The sequence below is a fragment of the Triplophysa rosa genome, linkage group LG22, assembly GCF_024868665.1.
Source record: "Triplophysa rosa linkage group LG22, Trosa_1v2, whole genome shotgun sequence".
In the NCBI taxonomy this organism is placed as follows: domain Eukaryota; kingdom Metazoa; phylum Chordata; class Actinopteri; order Cypriniformes; family Nemacheilidae; genus Triplophysa; species Triplophysa rosa.
The window spans coordinates 7,744,851-7,761,787 of NC_079911.1; the positions used below are offsets into that span (position 1 = coordinate 7,744,851).

At 38.7% G+C, this 16,937-nt stretch overlaps 1 protein-coding gene across 2 annotated transcripts in view; it reads left to right on the plus strand.

Annotated features, from left to right (window-relative positions):
* Positions 1 to 16,676, plus strand: part of kcnn2 (potassium calcium-activated channel subfamily N member 2) — a 39,536-nt gene extending 22,860 nt beyond the window's left edge. Inside the window, exon 7 of one of the 2 annotated variants that reach the window (XM_057321817.1) lies at positions 16,527 to 16,676. In XM_057321817.1, the coding sequence (XP_057177800.1) occupies positions 16,527 to 16,563 (37 nt within the window). In that variant the 3' untranslated portion in view covers positions 16,564 to 16,676. Of the gene's footprint in view, positions 1 to 3,837; positions 4,064 to 16,526 lie in introns of those variants that run through there. The other variant, XM_057321818.1, reaches the window with a different exon arrangement.
* The last annotated feature ends 261 nt before the right edge of the window (positions 16,677 to 16,937 follow it).

The following is a 16,937-nucleotide window of genomic DNA, read 5'->3' on the forward strand; positions in this document are numbered from 1 at the left end:
AGAATGTCTTAGCAACCAGTTAATCACCCAAAATTCTATAGCAACACACTAACAACCACTCAGATCACCCTAGGAACCTCTTAACAACAACCTACCAGCAACACATAATGCCCTAGCAACCAGTTAGTAATCAACAAAAAATCCCTAGCAACTTCTTAGAAACCACCTAAATGACCATAGCAACCTCTTAGCAACCACCTACCAGCATCATAGCAATAACACAGAATGCCCTAGCAACCAGTTTGAAATCAACACAATTCTCTAGTAACCTCTTAGCCACCCGTATCACCCTAGCAACCTCCTAGCCATCCATATCACCCTAGCATCCTTTTAGCAACCACCTACTAGCAACACAGAATGCCCTAGCAATCAGGTAATCACCCAAAATTATCTAGCAACACACTAACAACCAGCCAGATCACCCTAGTGACATCTTAACAATCACCTTCCAGCATCATGTCAAATACAAAGAATGAGCAACCAGTTAGTAACCACTCAAAATTCCCTAGCAATTACCCAAATCACCTTAGCAACCTCTAAGCAACCACCTGCTAACATCATAGCAACAAAACAGAATTCCCTAGCAACTAGTTAGTAATCACCCCAAATTCCATAGCAACACCCTAACAACTACCCAGATTACCCTTGCAACCTCTTAGCAACCACCTACCAGCATCATAGCAACAACCCAGAATGCCTTAGCAAACAGTAAGTAATCACCCAAAATTCTATAGCCACCTCGTAGCAACTAACTAGGTCACCCTGGCAACCTCTTAGCAACAGAATTCACTAGCAACCAGATAGTAATCACCCAGAATCCCCTAGCAACCACCCAAAATACAGTAGCAACCGTATTAGCAATCACCTAGCAAGAACCAAGATGTCCTTGTAACAACCAAAAATGTCCTAACAGCCACCTAGCAATGCCCTAGCACCCACCAGAAGACCATAATAGCCACTTAGCAACGCACTGCAAACCAGTGCATCATTGAGAAGCATTAAGAGCACCACTCAGTATTTCTTCAGATGTAAAATGCAGAAATGCAGTTTTCCGTACTCAACCTGATTGATTGTGTAATAAAGGTATTGATATTTGGACAGTGTATGAAGATATGATTTGTGTACTCATTTCCAATCTCACCACAGGATGGAATTGGACGCCTTTGGGCTTTGCTTTACGTGATGCAACTAATAACACAGAGGCTAAAATCACACAGTGTTTATGTGTTATTTTATAGCCACAGAGCTGAAGGAAAATGGTCTGAGGTTGGTTGGAGCAGCAGTGTCGGGAGCCGGGTAATGTTCAGGGCATATAAACCATAGGCTGTCGGTCACACGTGACTCTGTAAGATTAATGGTCAAACCGCTCCTGACTCACGCTCTACTTTTTTGAAACTGCTGTCTGTAAAACCATTAGCGTGTGGTCTTGTGTTTCATGTTTATGGTTGTGCACGTGTGATCGCCTGCTTTCATTTAAGCTATATGTGTAAATCAATACGGGCGGTCAGGTGTGCGTGCGGCCATCTTAACAGGCCTCTGTGGGTTTGCTGTCTATCAACTGTGTTTGCTTCCCGTGTTTCCATTCATTGTCCTTTAATTTTGAAAGCACTCGGCTGTGTTCCAATCCCATAACAGACAGCAGTCCCATCTACAGGAAACTGTTGTTTTACACCAAATCTGAAAACTCCCAGTTTGCTCTTTTCTCATTAACGCTTCCTTGTCTGTCCTTTCTCACTTAATTCATGGCGTTTTGCATAATGCGGCCGGCCAAAATCGATTTCCACTAATCGAGAGTTCTTATCATGCATTAGACCCAGGCTCGGTCTGAAACAGCAGGTTTAGTAAAGCATGAAAATATCTACAGGGCATGGAACATTTTGGATGTCCTGCATATCGTAAGACCACACAGAAAATGAAAGAGCGTGTATTTTTTTTACTAGTTGGAGGTCTGTTTGTCCTCTGCTGCAGAGGCAGGTGCTAGACTGTGATAAGCAAATGCGCTGGCAACAGGTGATGAAGGTTACCTGCACCTAGGGGACCAACAGCGGTGTGAGGACAGGGACAGTATTCCACAGCATGAATATATATATCCATACGCAGAACGCCAGGATCGTGCTGCTGATGGGAGGAGGGGCGGCTGGCGGTCATGTGGGTGGTGCCAGCTGTAACTCAAGCCCGTGTGCGGCATGCCACGCACCACCTGGTGTCCCACCAGCACCTTCAATCATCAGCAGTGTCTGTACACTTGGGCCAGTATGTTGTTAGCTAGCTGAACGGCACAGGAGTGACGCAGCGCATCTGGCACGTTAATGAAGGTTAGAGGAAAAGACACAATCTGACGGGTCCTAGTCATAATATGGGAAGCTGATATGTGACATTGGTGATGTTAGTTTTAAATATTTTAAAGGCACAGTGTGTCATTTTTTATGAATACCTAACCTGGTTAAATATGCAAGGGTCATTTGTAGTTTTAAAGTCCCCCTGTGGTGAATTTTTTTTATATATGTTTGTTTGGTGTTTTTAATATACTTTTAAGACAAACCATGTGCAAATTCATCAGTCAACACCATTGTATTTTCTCTTTAAACCTGTCTATTGGAACTCCCCGTTTTCTACGTCACAAACATGTAACCAATCACGTCACGTATTTTATTGAGTGGATCAGGTAGTCTGAACTGGTGTGATTTTGTCGAGGCGGAGACTAATTTATATCAATGGTTCATGTATACGAAACCAAGCAAGGGTGTAGAGTTACATTCAAGCTATTTTAGAGGAAAAACATTTTTATGTCTTTTTAATGATTTAAGATAAGCTTTAAAGTAGCGGTCGACCGATATGGGCTTTTTAATGGCTGATAGGATACGAAACCATGAAAAGGTCCACACAACATTACGTTAATCTCGGGCAGCTAAATGTGGCTAAATGTGAATAAATTATATAGGAATTCATATGTATTATTACTTACAATACAATATTTGTATCTCAGCCACCTCACAATACCCATTTTACTGTGGTCATTTTACTATGTGTCAAATGATGGCTTTACATCCGAGTGGCCTTTTTTAAGGACAAAATGCTAGCTCGCTATATAGCGGCCAAACAGAAAAAAATTATAAATATGCAAATAATTCCAAATATCGACCCAATATATGGGCGACGGCAATATATCGGTCTATCACTATTCATGGTCCTCGTATACGGGAACGAAGCTTGGGTGAAGAGTTACATTCAAGCTATTTTAGAGGTAAAATGTTTAAATATGTCTTTTTAATGCTCGAAGATGAGTTTTGAAGAATTTAATTATAGAGTACAGGGGGACTTTAAGTTACCGAGAAGTACAAATGCTGTGGACTACTGGGGCTTTCAGGACATTGCTGTATATTTAATTTGCCTGATTTGTCGTTTTCACGGTTAATCTACGCTGTGAGGTTAGGTCGGGGTTACATTTTCATTTGAAATTGTGAGTGTTGGGGAGTTACTAAATATTTATATAGTATATACTCTGTATATATTCTGTAACCCAGTGGCAGTCATGAAGTGGAGCGGAGTGTTTTGGCAAAGGCTTTTGGAAACGTTATTTTTGCAATTTCATTTAGTGCCTCAAGCGCCACAGAAATATCATACCGTCTCTTTAAATAATGCACACATACAAGTATGGCCAGTGAATGATGTTATGGACTGGTGGTTTGGGGTAAAAGTGTTCATGACTGTGTGTATGACTGAGGGTTACAGAGAGATCTGAACAGAATGATCATGACACATTTTAACTGTTGTGATAATTCATTTGTCTATTTTATGTTTCCTTTTTTTCCTGTTTGTGTCAACACAATGCAATAGAGCTCGGAAGTAAGTCGTCGCCTCACCTTTAGATACAGATCTGTTGTGTGCATGCAAATGAGAGCTTGTATTTCTGATGAACTGAGCAGAACAAATGTACATGCCCTCATTTGATAAGTGAAATTCATTTCTGAAGTACAGGCAAGCCTTAAAAGTTCATTGACACGTACTTGGCAACAAACATTCTGAGACAATTAAGGATATTAAATTTACGATGTACAGTTAAACAAATCCTAAATGGGCGAATCTCACGAAACCTGTCAATAATCTGTCAGTTCATATTTATTCTGAAAATTCCTTTTGCTTAAAATGAAACCTGTTTTAGGCATTGTGTCATTATTTTTATGACAATTAATCTGATTTTACTATAACATAATCTCTCATTCTCATGTTTTGTTGTTATTCAATATTATATTTTAGTATTTATGTTTTATGGCGCTATTTGTTGTATTTCGTTTAATTTATGATGAATTTTTTTTTATTAACTACTATTTGTTTTTCTTTTATTATATGCAGATTCATTTTCTTATTAATTAATTGTATTAATTCATTTTGTAGAACATGTTCAAAATGATTTAATTACAATCACAAATTGTAGTATCAAAAACATAATAATAAAAAAACCTATATTGCTATAATTGGCATTGCAAAGAAATCTTGGTCATGTTTTATTTTTATTAGAATCATTTTCTTTATATTTTAGGGTGAAATAAGACGGGACATGTTTTCGTGAGATTCTCTTCAATAACATTTTAGCGTGTACACTCCGCAGCTGCACAATCATACAACTAGAAGTAACAAACCAAATCACTTTTATTCTTTTTTTTTAATTATCGTATCAAATGAATTTCAGTTATTAATAACAGAGGGTGTTTTTCCTTTCATTGCTGCATGAATGTGATGATTCTGGGACATTTAATCAGACAGACACTGATTAAAAACTTCACTTTGCTTCCATGAACCAAGGGATGACGGCTGGATGCTTCACTGTTCCTCAAATGTGTCTCATTTGACTGAAAGCATCTTTGGGCTCATGGAATCTGTGTTGCTCCTCGACCAACATTTGTCTCCGCATACCCCCCCACCCCACCTCCACCCCTTCATTTCTCACTTGGATGACCGGTAACCGTGCACACGTTAGTGAAGGCAGCGGCACATGAAGCTCTCCGTCCTAATGTGAGTGACCAGGCAGCTGAATTCTGCCTTTCGCCACGGACGCGTTCTCAATTCCCGGCCGTGTGCATTCAGCTGTGGCATTTCAGCATTGCGAATTACTTCTTGAATCTTATGCAGCCAGCCAAACTGGCATAAAGTCTGCTTCAGATGCATGTCCTGTGATGAAAAGTTTAATGGGGAAGGTTAAAAAAAATCTCATTTAAAAATGCTCAACTTCACATCCATCCAAACCTGTATGATTTCATTCTGTCAGACACAAAATGAGATGCGTTTAGGATGTTTGCTCTGTTCTTTTCAACGGGCTACTAGGAATGTGAATGGGGACCAGGCTTCAAAAAATACATTAAAGACTAATTTTGTGACGTCATGCTATAGCTTTGTGTGCAACAGCTTCCACAATCTCATTCGTGCCGGTTGAGTATGGACTACTGCGCACAAACAGTATTAAGAGATGTTTTGTCATTTTTGTACTTTGACCATCCCTAGTCACCATTCACTTTCATTGTATGGAAACGAGCAGCTAAACAGATTAAATCTTTTCTCTTGTGTATAGGACAGAAATTCATAAAGGTTTGAAATAACATAAATGTAAGTACACTATAAGCAAAACCATTTTCATTTTGGATGAATTTGCCTAGAACAGCATGTGGTGACGACCACACAATTCTCACTATAAACAAACACACGGGGTGAAAGAAACAGAATCAGTCTGGAGGTGATGCCGGTTAGCTCAGTGACTCAGGATTGTACGAGTTGGAGAGAACTCTCAGATGAGGGGGTCACCAGGCGCCCGAGGGAATCTGTATATTACTTTTATCCCAAAATGCACTGCTCCGTTCGGACCTGCAGACCCTGATGTTCACACGTACACGTCCCAATGAAAACAAATAGCATTAAATAAAGCCAATCACATTAAACTAACATGCACAACATACAGTAAATACTTCTGATGCATGTTTTTGCTTCGCATTAAAACAGATGACGAAATGTGACGCACATCTCCAAAAATAGTCGTCCGAGTCATCTTTAATAATAATTACTTTGAGTTTCATTTCTGGTAAATGTTAATTAGAGGTTTTACATGAACAATGCATCTATTAAAAGCTATCGGTCATCCAACTATAAAATGATATTCTTGGATTCATTCTCTCTCCAGACATACTTATTGCAAAACAATATTTCAACAATGGGAATTAAGAAGCAATTATCTTTGTGTGTATGAAGTGCCTGGGATTTGCTGTGGGGGAGACTATTATGTCCCGGTCATATTTAACCATTAAATCAAAAGAAAGCACTAACGGCCTGAATTATATTGGAACTAAAGAAAATTAGGCCTATTTTTTAGGATAATAGAATTTTTGCATTATGAGATTATTTTATATAATTAAGGACCCTATCTGCACTTGCTTTCATTACACGGCTAAAAAAGTTTTTTTTGTATATATACAGTGCTTAACAAATTTATTAGACCACCACCCAAAGTAAGGTTTGTACCACTAACAGTTTGTAAACTGACAGTATTGGTGATTACCAAAATCATTTTTGATGTTTCTGTAATGATAAATAAATAAATCCTCCAGTATGTGTAAGATCTTTAACCACAGTTGTATAGCTAAAATATAATGATTGTTGTTATCCATGAATTTAGGAATGACTTTTTACAAGAAAAGCAGAAATAATAGTAAAGCACTTTATTATTCAGACGCTCAATTACAGTTATTTACTTGCAGTCCTTAATAGAAAAAATAAGTTTTAATGGTTAACGGTATAGTACCCTCAGGTTGTTTCAAACCTGTATAAATGTCTTTGTTCTGCTGAATACAGAGGAAGATATTTGGAAGAATGTCAGTAACCAAACAGATCTCATCCTCCGTTTACTGCCATAGTAGGGAAAAATACGTTTTTGACAGATTTCTAAAATATTTGTTTTCTCTTATGACAGATCGTCTAATAAATTTGTTAAGAACTGTATATTTTGTATATATGTACATATCCCAATATACAAAAATATTTATTTGATTTTAGGGTGAAATATGACCTGCACGTGTTTTTTTGTGATTAAGACAATGATCTTTTATATACTCTGGACAAGTGCTTTTCTGTTTCTTTATACGGTGCGTGTTTGCACCCTCTGGTGGTTGGCAGCATAATCGCAGCCCTTGTATTTGTATATTACAGTCCATGCAGCTTTACTAGATGAAATTGTTACATCTGGGCTAATCACCATCCGGTCCCTGGAGACCGCTTATATTCTCTACTTTCTGATCTGTCATCATCAAACTTCATTAAATGTTATAACTCTGAGCCTAATGTGTCATTTAGTGACCTGCTAAATGTTGTCCATTCAAAGAAATGATCACAAATATGGAAGAGTTTTTTTCCCTACAAAACAAAATACAGTTTTTCGTTACCTTGTGAATTCAGAAAACCTTCCCAATGCAAACCATGATTTGAGTGTGTTACTTAAACAGATTTCCCAGAAGAGCTTTTCGGGTTGCTCTTGAGAAATGAAACGAGAGCACACTTAATGTATAGTGAAGATAAGTAGTTCCTGAGAAACTTAATTAAACAGAGCATATGAATAATTAACGCCGGTAGTATGGATTTGAGTAAGTGGGTTGGTTTACAAAGCTGTGTGATGTAGCATGCAGGTTGTTCATCTTATCTTTCTTTAAGTATACACTGATCGGTTTAGAGTACAGCAAAACCATTATGTGACAAGGGAGTCATAGATATGACATTAAAGAAAGCTCCTGGTTCAGAACCAAACGATTACCACAGACGATCATTTCTACTGTCTCTCAGTTTGTTACAAAAATCAAATGTCTCAATTTCAGTAATGGACTTGCAGTGGGAGTCTATGGGGTGAGATACTGTGGTGGTTTTAAAAGCATAAATGTGCAGTTAGTGTTTTTGCTAAAGCACTTTTATGAAAGGGATGTTTAACCCAAAAAAATAAAAATTCTGCTCTTATTTATTCACCCCCATGTGGATCTCTTTATTCTGTGGAACACAAAAGAAGATATTTTGAGAAATGTCTCTGCGGTCAATGGGGGCCAATGTTGTTTATTTACCAAGGTTCTTCAAAATATCTTCTTTTGTGTTCTTCAGAAGAAAAAAGCCGCACAGGTTGAAATGACATGAGGGTGAATAAATGATGAAAGAATCTTTATTGTTGGGCGAACTATCACTTTAATTCGTACTAAAATGTGATTCATTTGAGCTGTAAAGGCTGATCATGTTATTTGCAGCAGTAGAATTGAGTGTGACTAATGTTTTATGTGGATGAACAAATTCTTTTAGTTGCACATTTTATCATTAGTCAGATTCACATAATGTTTAAAGTGATAGTTCATCCAAAAATGAAGATTCTTTCATCATTTACTCACCCTCTTGTCATTTCAAACCTGTATGACTTTCTTTCTTCCGCAGAACACAAAAATTGAAGAAAGTTGGTAACCGAACAGCACCGGACCCCATTCACTTCTATTGTATGCACACAAAACCAATGCAAGTGAATGGGGGCCAGCTAACAACATTCTTCAAAATATCTTCTTTGTGTTCTGCGGAAGAAAGACAGTCATACAGGTTTGAAATGACAAGAGGGTGAGTAAATGATGACAGAATTTTCATTTTTGGTTGAACTATCCCTTTAAACTTTTATCCCAGGACAGTGTCTTGCCTCACAGAATCCCATTGAAGGGGCATTACTGTAAACGCAATTTTATATAATAATGGAATCAAAATTATATTCTGTTCGAGAGCATAATATTGACTCGATTTTGGTTTCAAGTCCAGAGCGATGCGTTTTTAAAATGTCTAAAATGCATTTTCTAAGTTCTGTAAGTGAAACGTTTTTTCAAAGGAAAATAACCAGGGAAACGTATGTCAGGCTCTTATGTGGTGTAATATCAGATGTAATAAACTCCTAAAGGATGTGCGAAAAAGAAAATCCCTGAAAAATAAAGTGACTTTCTTCGCCCAAACCTCCCACTGAATTTTGACTTGCATGCGCCCAAATCCCTGCATTCTCTTCATGTCTTGTGCATGTCCTAGGAGTGCTTCCAAAATGTATGGCTTGTGAATGGAGAACCTTTCTACACGATTGTGTACTGACCGCTTGCCACTATGGGCTCTGAATGGTCTTGTGTTCAGATTGAGAAGTGTTAAAATGGAGCAACGCAAGCTGAATGACCAAGCAAACTCGCTAGTGGACCTTGCAAAGGTAAGATAACTGACCTCAGCTGAATGTTTGACTAATGCATGACAGAACATCCAAAAAACGTCCAGGAAACGTAAGTCTACAGGTGTCAAATGAACAGACGAGATATTGAATAACATTTTAAATGTAATTGTGTTTGTTTTATGTTTGCTCTTGTTTTGTCAACAGTATGGTTTGTATATCTCACCAGTTGTTTGTTTCGCTCGCTGCAAAGACTATCTAACCATGAAGTCAATGCCAGTAAATGTATTCTTTCCTTTCTAAAGCGTCCTTACACGCCGCAGTTACGCATTCGCTATGGTATTATTTACCTCTTGTTATGCACAATTCATCACGTTGCCTAATGGTGCGCAAAAGCATGCGTCTCCAGGGAAAATAAGTAAATGATGGGATGCCTGAGGTGTTAAAATAGCTTGATTTATCGGAAACGCTGCACTTGCGCTTCCCCACTGCCAAATATGTAGATGCAGATGGGGAACACCAGACGCAATGCAATATCTGACTCTGCCAAACCCACAGCAACTTGGAAAAGGCACGCGCTACGAGATCTGCCGAGTCAGCTCGAGTCGCCTCTCACACGCGAGTGCTAGAGCTCTGACATCCAAACATCCGCAGTGGTCATATCCCAGCATATCCCTCCATTAGTTAGCGTTACCCAACCACCCTCCTGTCCCGCGCCGCTCCAAAACTGCGAGAGGGTGACACTGAAGCAGGCAGAACGGAGCGTGATGTGAAATGACTCATACGGGCGTCCCGCCTTTTGTCATTGTGGTAATTGGCTCTGGCCATCAGAGGGCGGTATAACATTAATCACGGATGCAGTTGCTCCCGGCGGCGCTGAATCCTTTAATGCGCCTTAAAATAACTTAAGCAGCTGCAGCGCTTGTTCAACCTTCAAGACAGCCCTCGGGCTCTAGTGTGTTGCGTCTGCAACTTTTGTTGCCACATTGATGAATATTAGCGATTCGTTTGTGATATTGTGAGTTATTTTTTAGTATAATGATAAAGGTTGTTGTTAAATCTTCTCCCGGGAGATTAACTGTAGGGGGTGAGAGGGGTCAGTCTGCTGCCAGTTCCATTACAAAATGCAACAGCTGTTTTTAGACATCCTATCAAATCGCAGAGAAATACGAAAGCCACGCCCACTGTTTGTCTCATTAGAAATTCCATTTCACTCGTCAAAATACGGAAGTAAAAACGATCGCAACTTCCGGTCACGGTGACTTTAAAGGAACAATACTGGGTTTTTAGGAGGATCTATTGACAGAAATGCAATATAATATACAAAACAATTTCTTCAGAGGTGTATAAAGACCTTACGTAATGAACCGTTATGTTTCTAATACCTTAGAATAAGCTGTTTATATCTACATACAGAGTGGCCCTTCATACATAGAATTCGCCGCCATGTTTTGTACAGCAGCCCTAAACGGACAAACAACTCTACAACGCGCGTTTCCTCTCCCCTGCGGTATCGTGGTGAAACGGATCACGGATGATCCGTACGGATCGTGCTCTACGGTGCAGAACGCATGTGACCCGCGGATTAAATGTAAATTTATTCATCATTGAGTAAGAGAGTAAAACACAGTTTTAGCGCCAACGCGCTCTCGCTCTCTCTCCAGTATCTGGACTAGTACAATATTAAAGCGGTTCCAGATAAACAATGACGCTCAAAACTGCTCCGTCACACAACTAATATTACAACAACAACATATCTTGGTTCTAACAAACAGAAAAACCAATGTTACTCACATAATGATCCGAATCAAAGCAACCTCATCGGGGGTGATTTTTAGACGAACTTTCTCTCCAACGTCTCTCTGCTGGAAAGTATCTCCATAGATATCTGTGAGTATCTCTGCTAAAAGCCTACCACGGGTCTTAATGCGTCTCTGCTGGAAAGTCTTTATAATATTAACTCAGGTCCTAGCTCCTGCCTGACTTTTATCCTTCTTTATAAACTTAAAATCCACAAACCTTTTATTTTATGTAATACATAAGTCATAGCTCTTTCTACAGTCTTTCTAATGCCCGCATGATCTCTTCCCTGCGTCAACATGAGAACGACATCTTTGTGTACTATGGTGGCCACCGTCGTGTTTGGACTGAGCGATTCATTGCAAATCTATAATACAGCGCTAGTGGCCGCTGTAAATCAAAAACTGCGCCTTTAAGTCTTGTGTCTTGGATATATCTCCTGAGAAAAACAATCTCATAAATCTCTTCCTATTGTCTTGGTGAGTTTCGGGAGAGATCTCAACAATGTCACAAACTGAGCCCCCGTTTGCCAAATCTGCAATCAAAGTCAACATTATTGAAGATCTCAATATGAACTCAACAATGTCTTATCAAATTTCTCCTTAGCAATTTTAGGAGAAACGTCTGAAACAAAGTTAGCCAATAAAAAGAAAATTAACAGATGAGGTCTCTTTAATATCTCAATTATTTCTCCTAGACATCAATGAGATTAAATGTAGAGCAAATAGAAACATTTCCTTAAGTCTCCTGTATATGAGATATTTCTTCTAATAAAAAGACACAACCTCACAATTGTCTTCACTTAAGTTTCTGAAGAGATCTCAACAATGTTACAAACTGAGCTCAGATTTGCCAATTCTGCAAAAGTCACTGGGTATGGCGTTAGAAGTTGGACAAAACTATGTGAGCGTGTAAACACAGCGCGCAAGCAGATTACAGTTGCGCGGGCACACTGAAAACGCTCGCGCGTAAAATGTAAACCTGTAGAGATCGCAAATCTCTAACTTGAACACAAAAACCAAGATTGTGCACGTAAATCAAGACTTACGAGGGGAAATAACAAACCCCCGAGTCAAAGCAGTCGCTCGCGCACAGTATTGACTACACGCGCAAGTGCTACTCTACGCGCGCGAGTCATTTTGACTTTTGGCACTAAGGGGGCGGGACACTGCAATTTTGTGACAACAAATGCCATTGGCCCTGCTCCTTTCTGGAACTCCCGTTGTGATTGGCTGTTGCTGCCGCCCTCAAGTCGATGACAGAACAGGAGAGATGGCAGGAAATTGGGGAAAATTGGATCTAAGGAATTCACATTAAGTAATATTTTTTATGTTGGCCCAAATGCAGGAAAATGAATGTGTGCAGTAAGGAGATTTATTAGAAACACTGGGTTAATATAAAAAAATCAATTTATATGAAAGCCCTTCAGCTCTGCATTCAGCCATAGCAAATGTGCATTACCAGTGGTCACCTTTTTGTAGATAAGTCAGCAAAATAGATTAGTAAAATGTGTTATGATATAACGTTATATTACAATTTAACATAGACCTAAGGATTTTTAACATCAACCCTGATAATACAGTCTTGTCATCACTTCAAGAGTGTAGAAGGACCCACAGCATGTCAGCTGCTGAAGACTGGGCCGTTGGTGAAAGCGCTAGCATTAGCTAATGCTAAAGATTCGACATGTTTTACTTACATTTTACGTCACAATCTGTACAAATATCCCCAGTGTTTATCTAATCTTTAGCATTAGCTAATGCTAGTGCTTTCACCAACGGCCCATTCTTCAGCAGCCGAAGCAATTAGAGCAGAGGTTATTGGCCCTAGTATGATGTTCGTTTTATTGATCAAATTCCATTTTCTTCACTTTTAATTTGTGTGTATTCTGCCTTTAAATGTTTGACATATTCTGTATTCTTTTTAAGAGGTAAATGATTTTTTGTTAAGTGAAAAGCATGTCTAAACCATAAAGCTTCAATGTATTAAATTTATTTAATATTATTAATATTTAATATTTTTTAATATTTATTAAAAGTTTAAGTAAAAAATGTCATAAAAACAATATTTCATTATTTCTTAGGGTTTAGTGAGAAAGACATCGCTTTTTAAATTATGTCGCCATTAAAAAGGCTCATTAGACTATGTTAAAAACAAGAATAAGCTACATTCTGTGTTTTTGAACACATTAAGCTTTGTGGGTAAACAAATAATACAGACCAATCGCTTTTTATCTCATGCCAAGCGATAGAGAAACTCGTTAATACAGCAGACGGTCCTATCATATGGATATAGACTTTATATTATTTCACGTATTCTTGTTAAAGAAAACCAAGCTATTTCAGCATGTGAAAGTCGGCTTCTATATTCCTGCTGTAGAGAAAGGAACTCATCCGTTTGCTCAGACTCTGAGACAGACAGATGACTCTGTGAAGCGAGTTGATTTGTACTTTTTGTTTAAATCATTTTGATAAATGTAATTTCAAACTTTGCTTATCTAAATCAGATGACGCTATATAATCTCTTATGGACTAACCACTCCTGCCTTTCTTGTATAAAATATCAAATTCTAGTTCTAATACCAGCGTTTATAATCTTAACGTAATTGTATATAGCTTTTAGATTATTATACTCTTTTTATTTTACATGTCAGGCCTAATACATCACTATTCAATTACTCATAGAGTTAGAGCGCTGCAATCTAGAATGTCAGTCGTTTCTTCAAATAGGCTACAACAGACAAGTGTTTTGCGCAGTAGGCTAGTGATGTTCAAAAATACGAGCTCGAAGGCTGCTTGCATTCGGCAAAGCCTTTGTATGCACTGCCTAACAAACAAAAAACTCGGGCATTTACCATTGTGCATACAGGAAAATATTTCTGCGCATTTAAGTTCTTTTATTTGCTGTTTAATTAAACTATTTGTAAATGAGTAACAACAGGTTTTTTTATTACATCTTCATTGATAGATTGAAGATACAGGCTGATTCAGTCCTTGAATTATGTTTATTTGTAAAATTTAAATCAAAGGCAGCAATGCCAAAAAGTGAGAGTTCGCTCTTTTGTGTTGTTATATTGATGCCATTGTTTTACGGTGTGCTATACAGATTTTTTTCATTATGTGTTTACAGTTGTGAGGTGAGCAAGGTGCCCCTCCAATGAACACAATGGCCCCCTCACTTACGCCCTATAGCGCCAACTCTGCCTGGACCGTCACGTCAGAGGATTTAAACGCGGAACATCGAAAACGTTAAATTATAATTACTATATATATGAAGAGTATGGTAACTCCGTTTTGAATTTTTTTTACTCTATATCATACTCTATATCATAACACATTTTACTAATCTATTTTACTGACTTATCTACAAAAAGGTGACCACTGGTAATGCACATTTGCTATGGCTGAATGCAGAGTGGAAGTGCTTTCATATAAATTGATTTTTTTTATATTAACCCAGTGTTTCTAATAAATCTCCTTACTGCACACATTCATTTTCCTGCATTTGGGCCAACATATAAAATATTACTTAATGTGAATTTTCCTTAGATCCAATTTTCCCCAATTTCCTGCCATCTCTCCTGTTCTGTCATCGACTTGAGGGCGGCAGCAACAGCCAATCACAACGGGAGTTCCAGAAAGGAGCAGGGCCAATGGCATTTGTTGTCACAAAATCGCAGTGTCCCGCCCCCTTAGTGCCAAAAGTCAAAATGACTCGCGCGCGTGAAGAATCCCAGCTCGCGCGCGCGTAGAGTAGCACTTGCGCGTGTAGTCAATAGAGCGACTGCTTTGACTCGGGGGTTTGTTATTTCCCCTCATAAGTCTTGATTTACGTGCACAATCTTGGTTTTTGTGTTCAAGTTAGAGATTTGCGATCTCTACAGGTTTACATTTTACGCGCGAGCGTTTTCAGTGTGCCCGCGCAGCTGTAAATCCGCTGTGTTTACACGCTCACATAGTTTTGTCCAACTTCTAACGCCATACACTGGGTCTCATTCAAACATTCGTAAATATATGAGTGATTTGCACGTAAAACGGACCTTCCCGAAAACACTCCTCCGGATTCACAATTACTTCGTAAACGTCATTTGATAGTAAAACGTGTGTATGTTAATGAATACCAATCATTCGTAAATAAAACGTGCATGCACGCTCATTCATAATTAGCATAATCCTGCCTGTGAATTACAGCTACGCGAATTACGTATCTAGGAATGCTGTGGAAACCTCTCGATTCCATTCTCAGGTTTTGCTACATCATATTGCATAAATGCATAAAAGACTAATAGGCTATATGCCTAACAATAAATTAATCGATTAACGTGTGTCCACCAAAGTGTTTTTAGCCATCTGAAATAATGCCTGGAGCTCTTCTGAAAATAACCAGCTGGTGGCGCTTGAGAGCGCTTTGGATGCACTGCGCGTTTTTCCGGAGACACGGTTGCTATGATTAGGAATATTCACGGCAGTAACATTAAGTATAACTTATTTTGAAGATTATTAATGAAAATAAAAATGCAATAACCAGCAACGTTAACTTCTCCATTGTTGTGTTGTACAAGTGTGATGGTTGGTCAATGTACTGTTTGTCCCGCCTCTCCTCCACTGTGATTGGAGAGCTGTGTTAAAAGGGATAGTTAGGAGGTCTGCGTTTTAGCCAAAGTTAAAGAGTAAAAAAAGAAGAAAAAAAGACAGGGCAAAGGAACTCGTGAAATATCATTATTATGAAACACAGTGCATCAAAATGCAGCGTAATCAGTTTGTCAAAAAGAACACAAAACATTTGAATGTTTTACGCACCATTCACACGTGGTAGGGAGCAGGTGTAAAACATTTTCGTACCAACTAACATTTTGAAAATGCGAACATTTTATGAATCCGATAATTTACGTCAGAACGACTATACGAACGATTTACACAAAAATTCTTTCTGCTCGTGTTTCGTGAATGAGGCCCAATATTAATGAAGATCTCAATATTATGAACTCAAACATTTCTCATCAAATGTATCCAAATCCAGATTATGTGACCCGTACAAACTACATAAATTTTACTGTTAAAGTATTTTAACAATTTTCCAGTCAGTACAGGTATTTAGTTTTATTTCTCCAAATAAGCAATTTTATGAGAAACATCTGAGACTAAGTTGATGCTTAAATGAAACACAACTGAGAAAACCATCACATCTCTTGAGCTATAAAAGAGCAAACTAGATGTTTTGTTTGCATGATGCAAAATTATGAAAGTCCCGTTGTCATTGGTTCTGGGACTCCAGGTGTCTAAAATAAAATATAATGCCACACATTTCCTCCTATGTCAATCCATCAATGGAGTGTTTTTAGAACACCTTTCTGTCACAAACATCTGCATTGTCGCATGACTGATTTTATCATTTATTATTGTCAAACGATAAACAACTTTCTAAAACGTTGTTATAAAACTATAGATGTTTAATATTAAGCATGAAACATTGCACACACATCATGTTTAAATTCATGACCGCTGTGTCTCTCTCCCCCGCTTGACCACAGACTCAAAACATCATGTACGATCTGGTTTCGGACCTGAACGAACGAGGCGAGGACATGGAAAAGAGAATCGGCATGCTGGAGACCAAACTGGAGACGTTGCTAAGCAACCTACAGGCGCTTCCCGGCCTCATCAGTCAGATGATCAGCCAACAGCATCGGGACTTCATAGAAGTGCAGCTCCAGCCGTATGACAAACAAAGCCACGACCGCTCGCAGTCCGTCTCCAGACGCCGATCGTCTTCCACGGCTCCGCCCACTTCTTCAGAGAGCAGCTAGAGCCAGCCCGGCACCTCTGGAGGAGACTTTCGCCATCATATGGCCAAGTTGCATTTTACTGTAAAGCCTTATGGTTTTAATAAAGTATTATCCGAATTCTGATGATCATGCGGTCAGAGGTTACCGAGGATAATG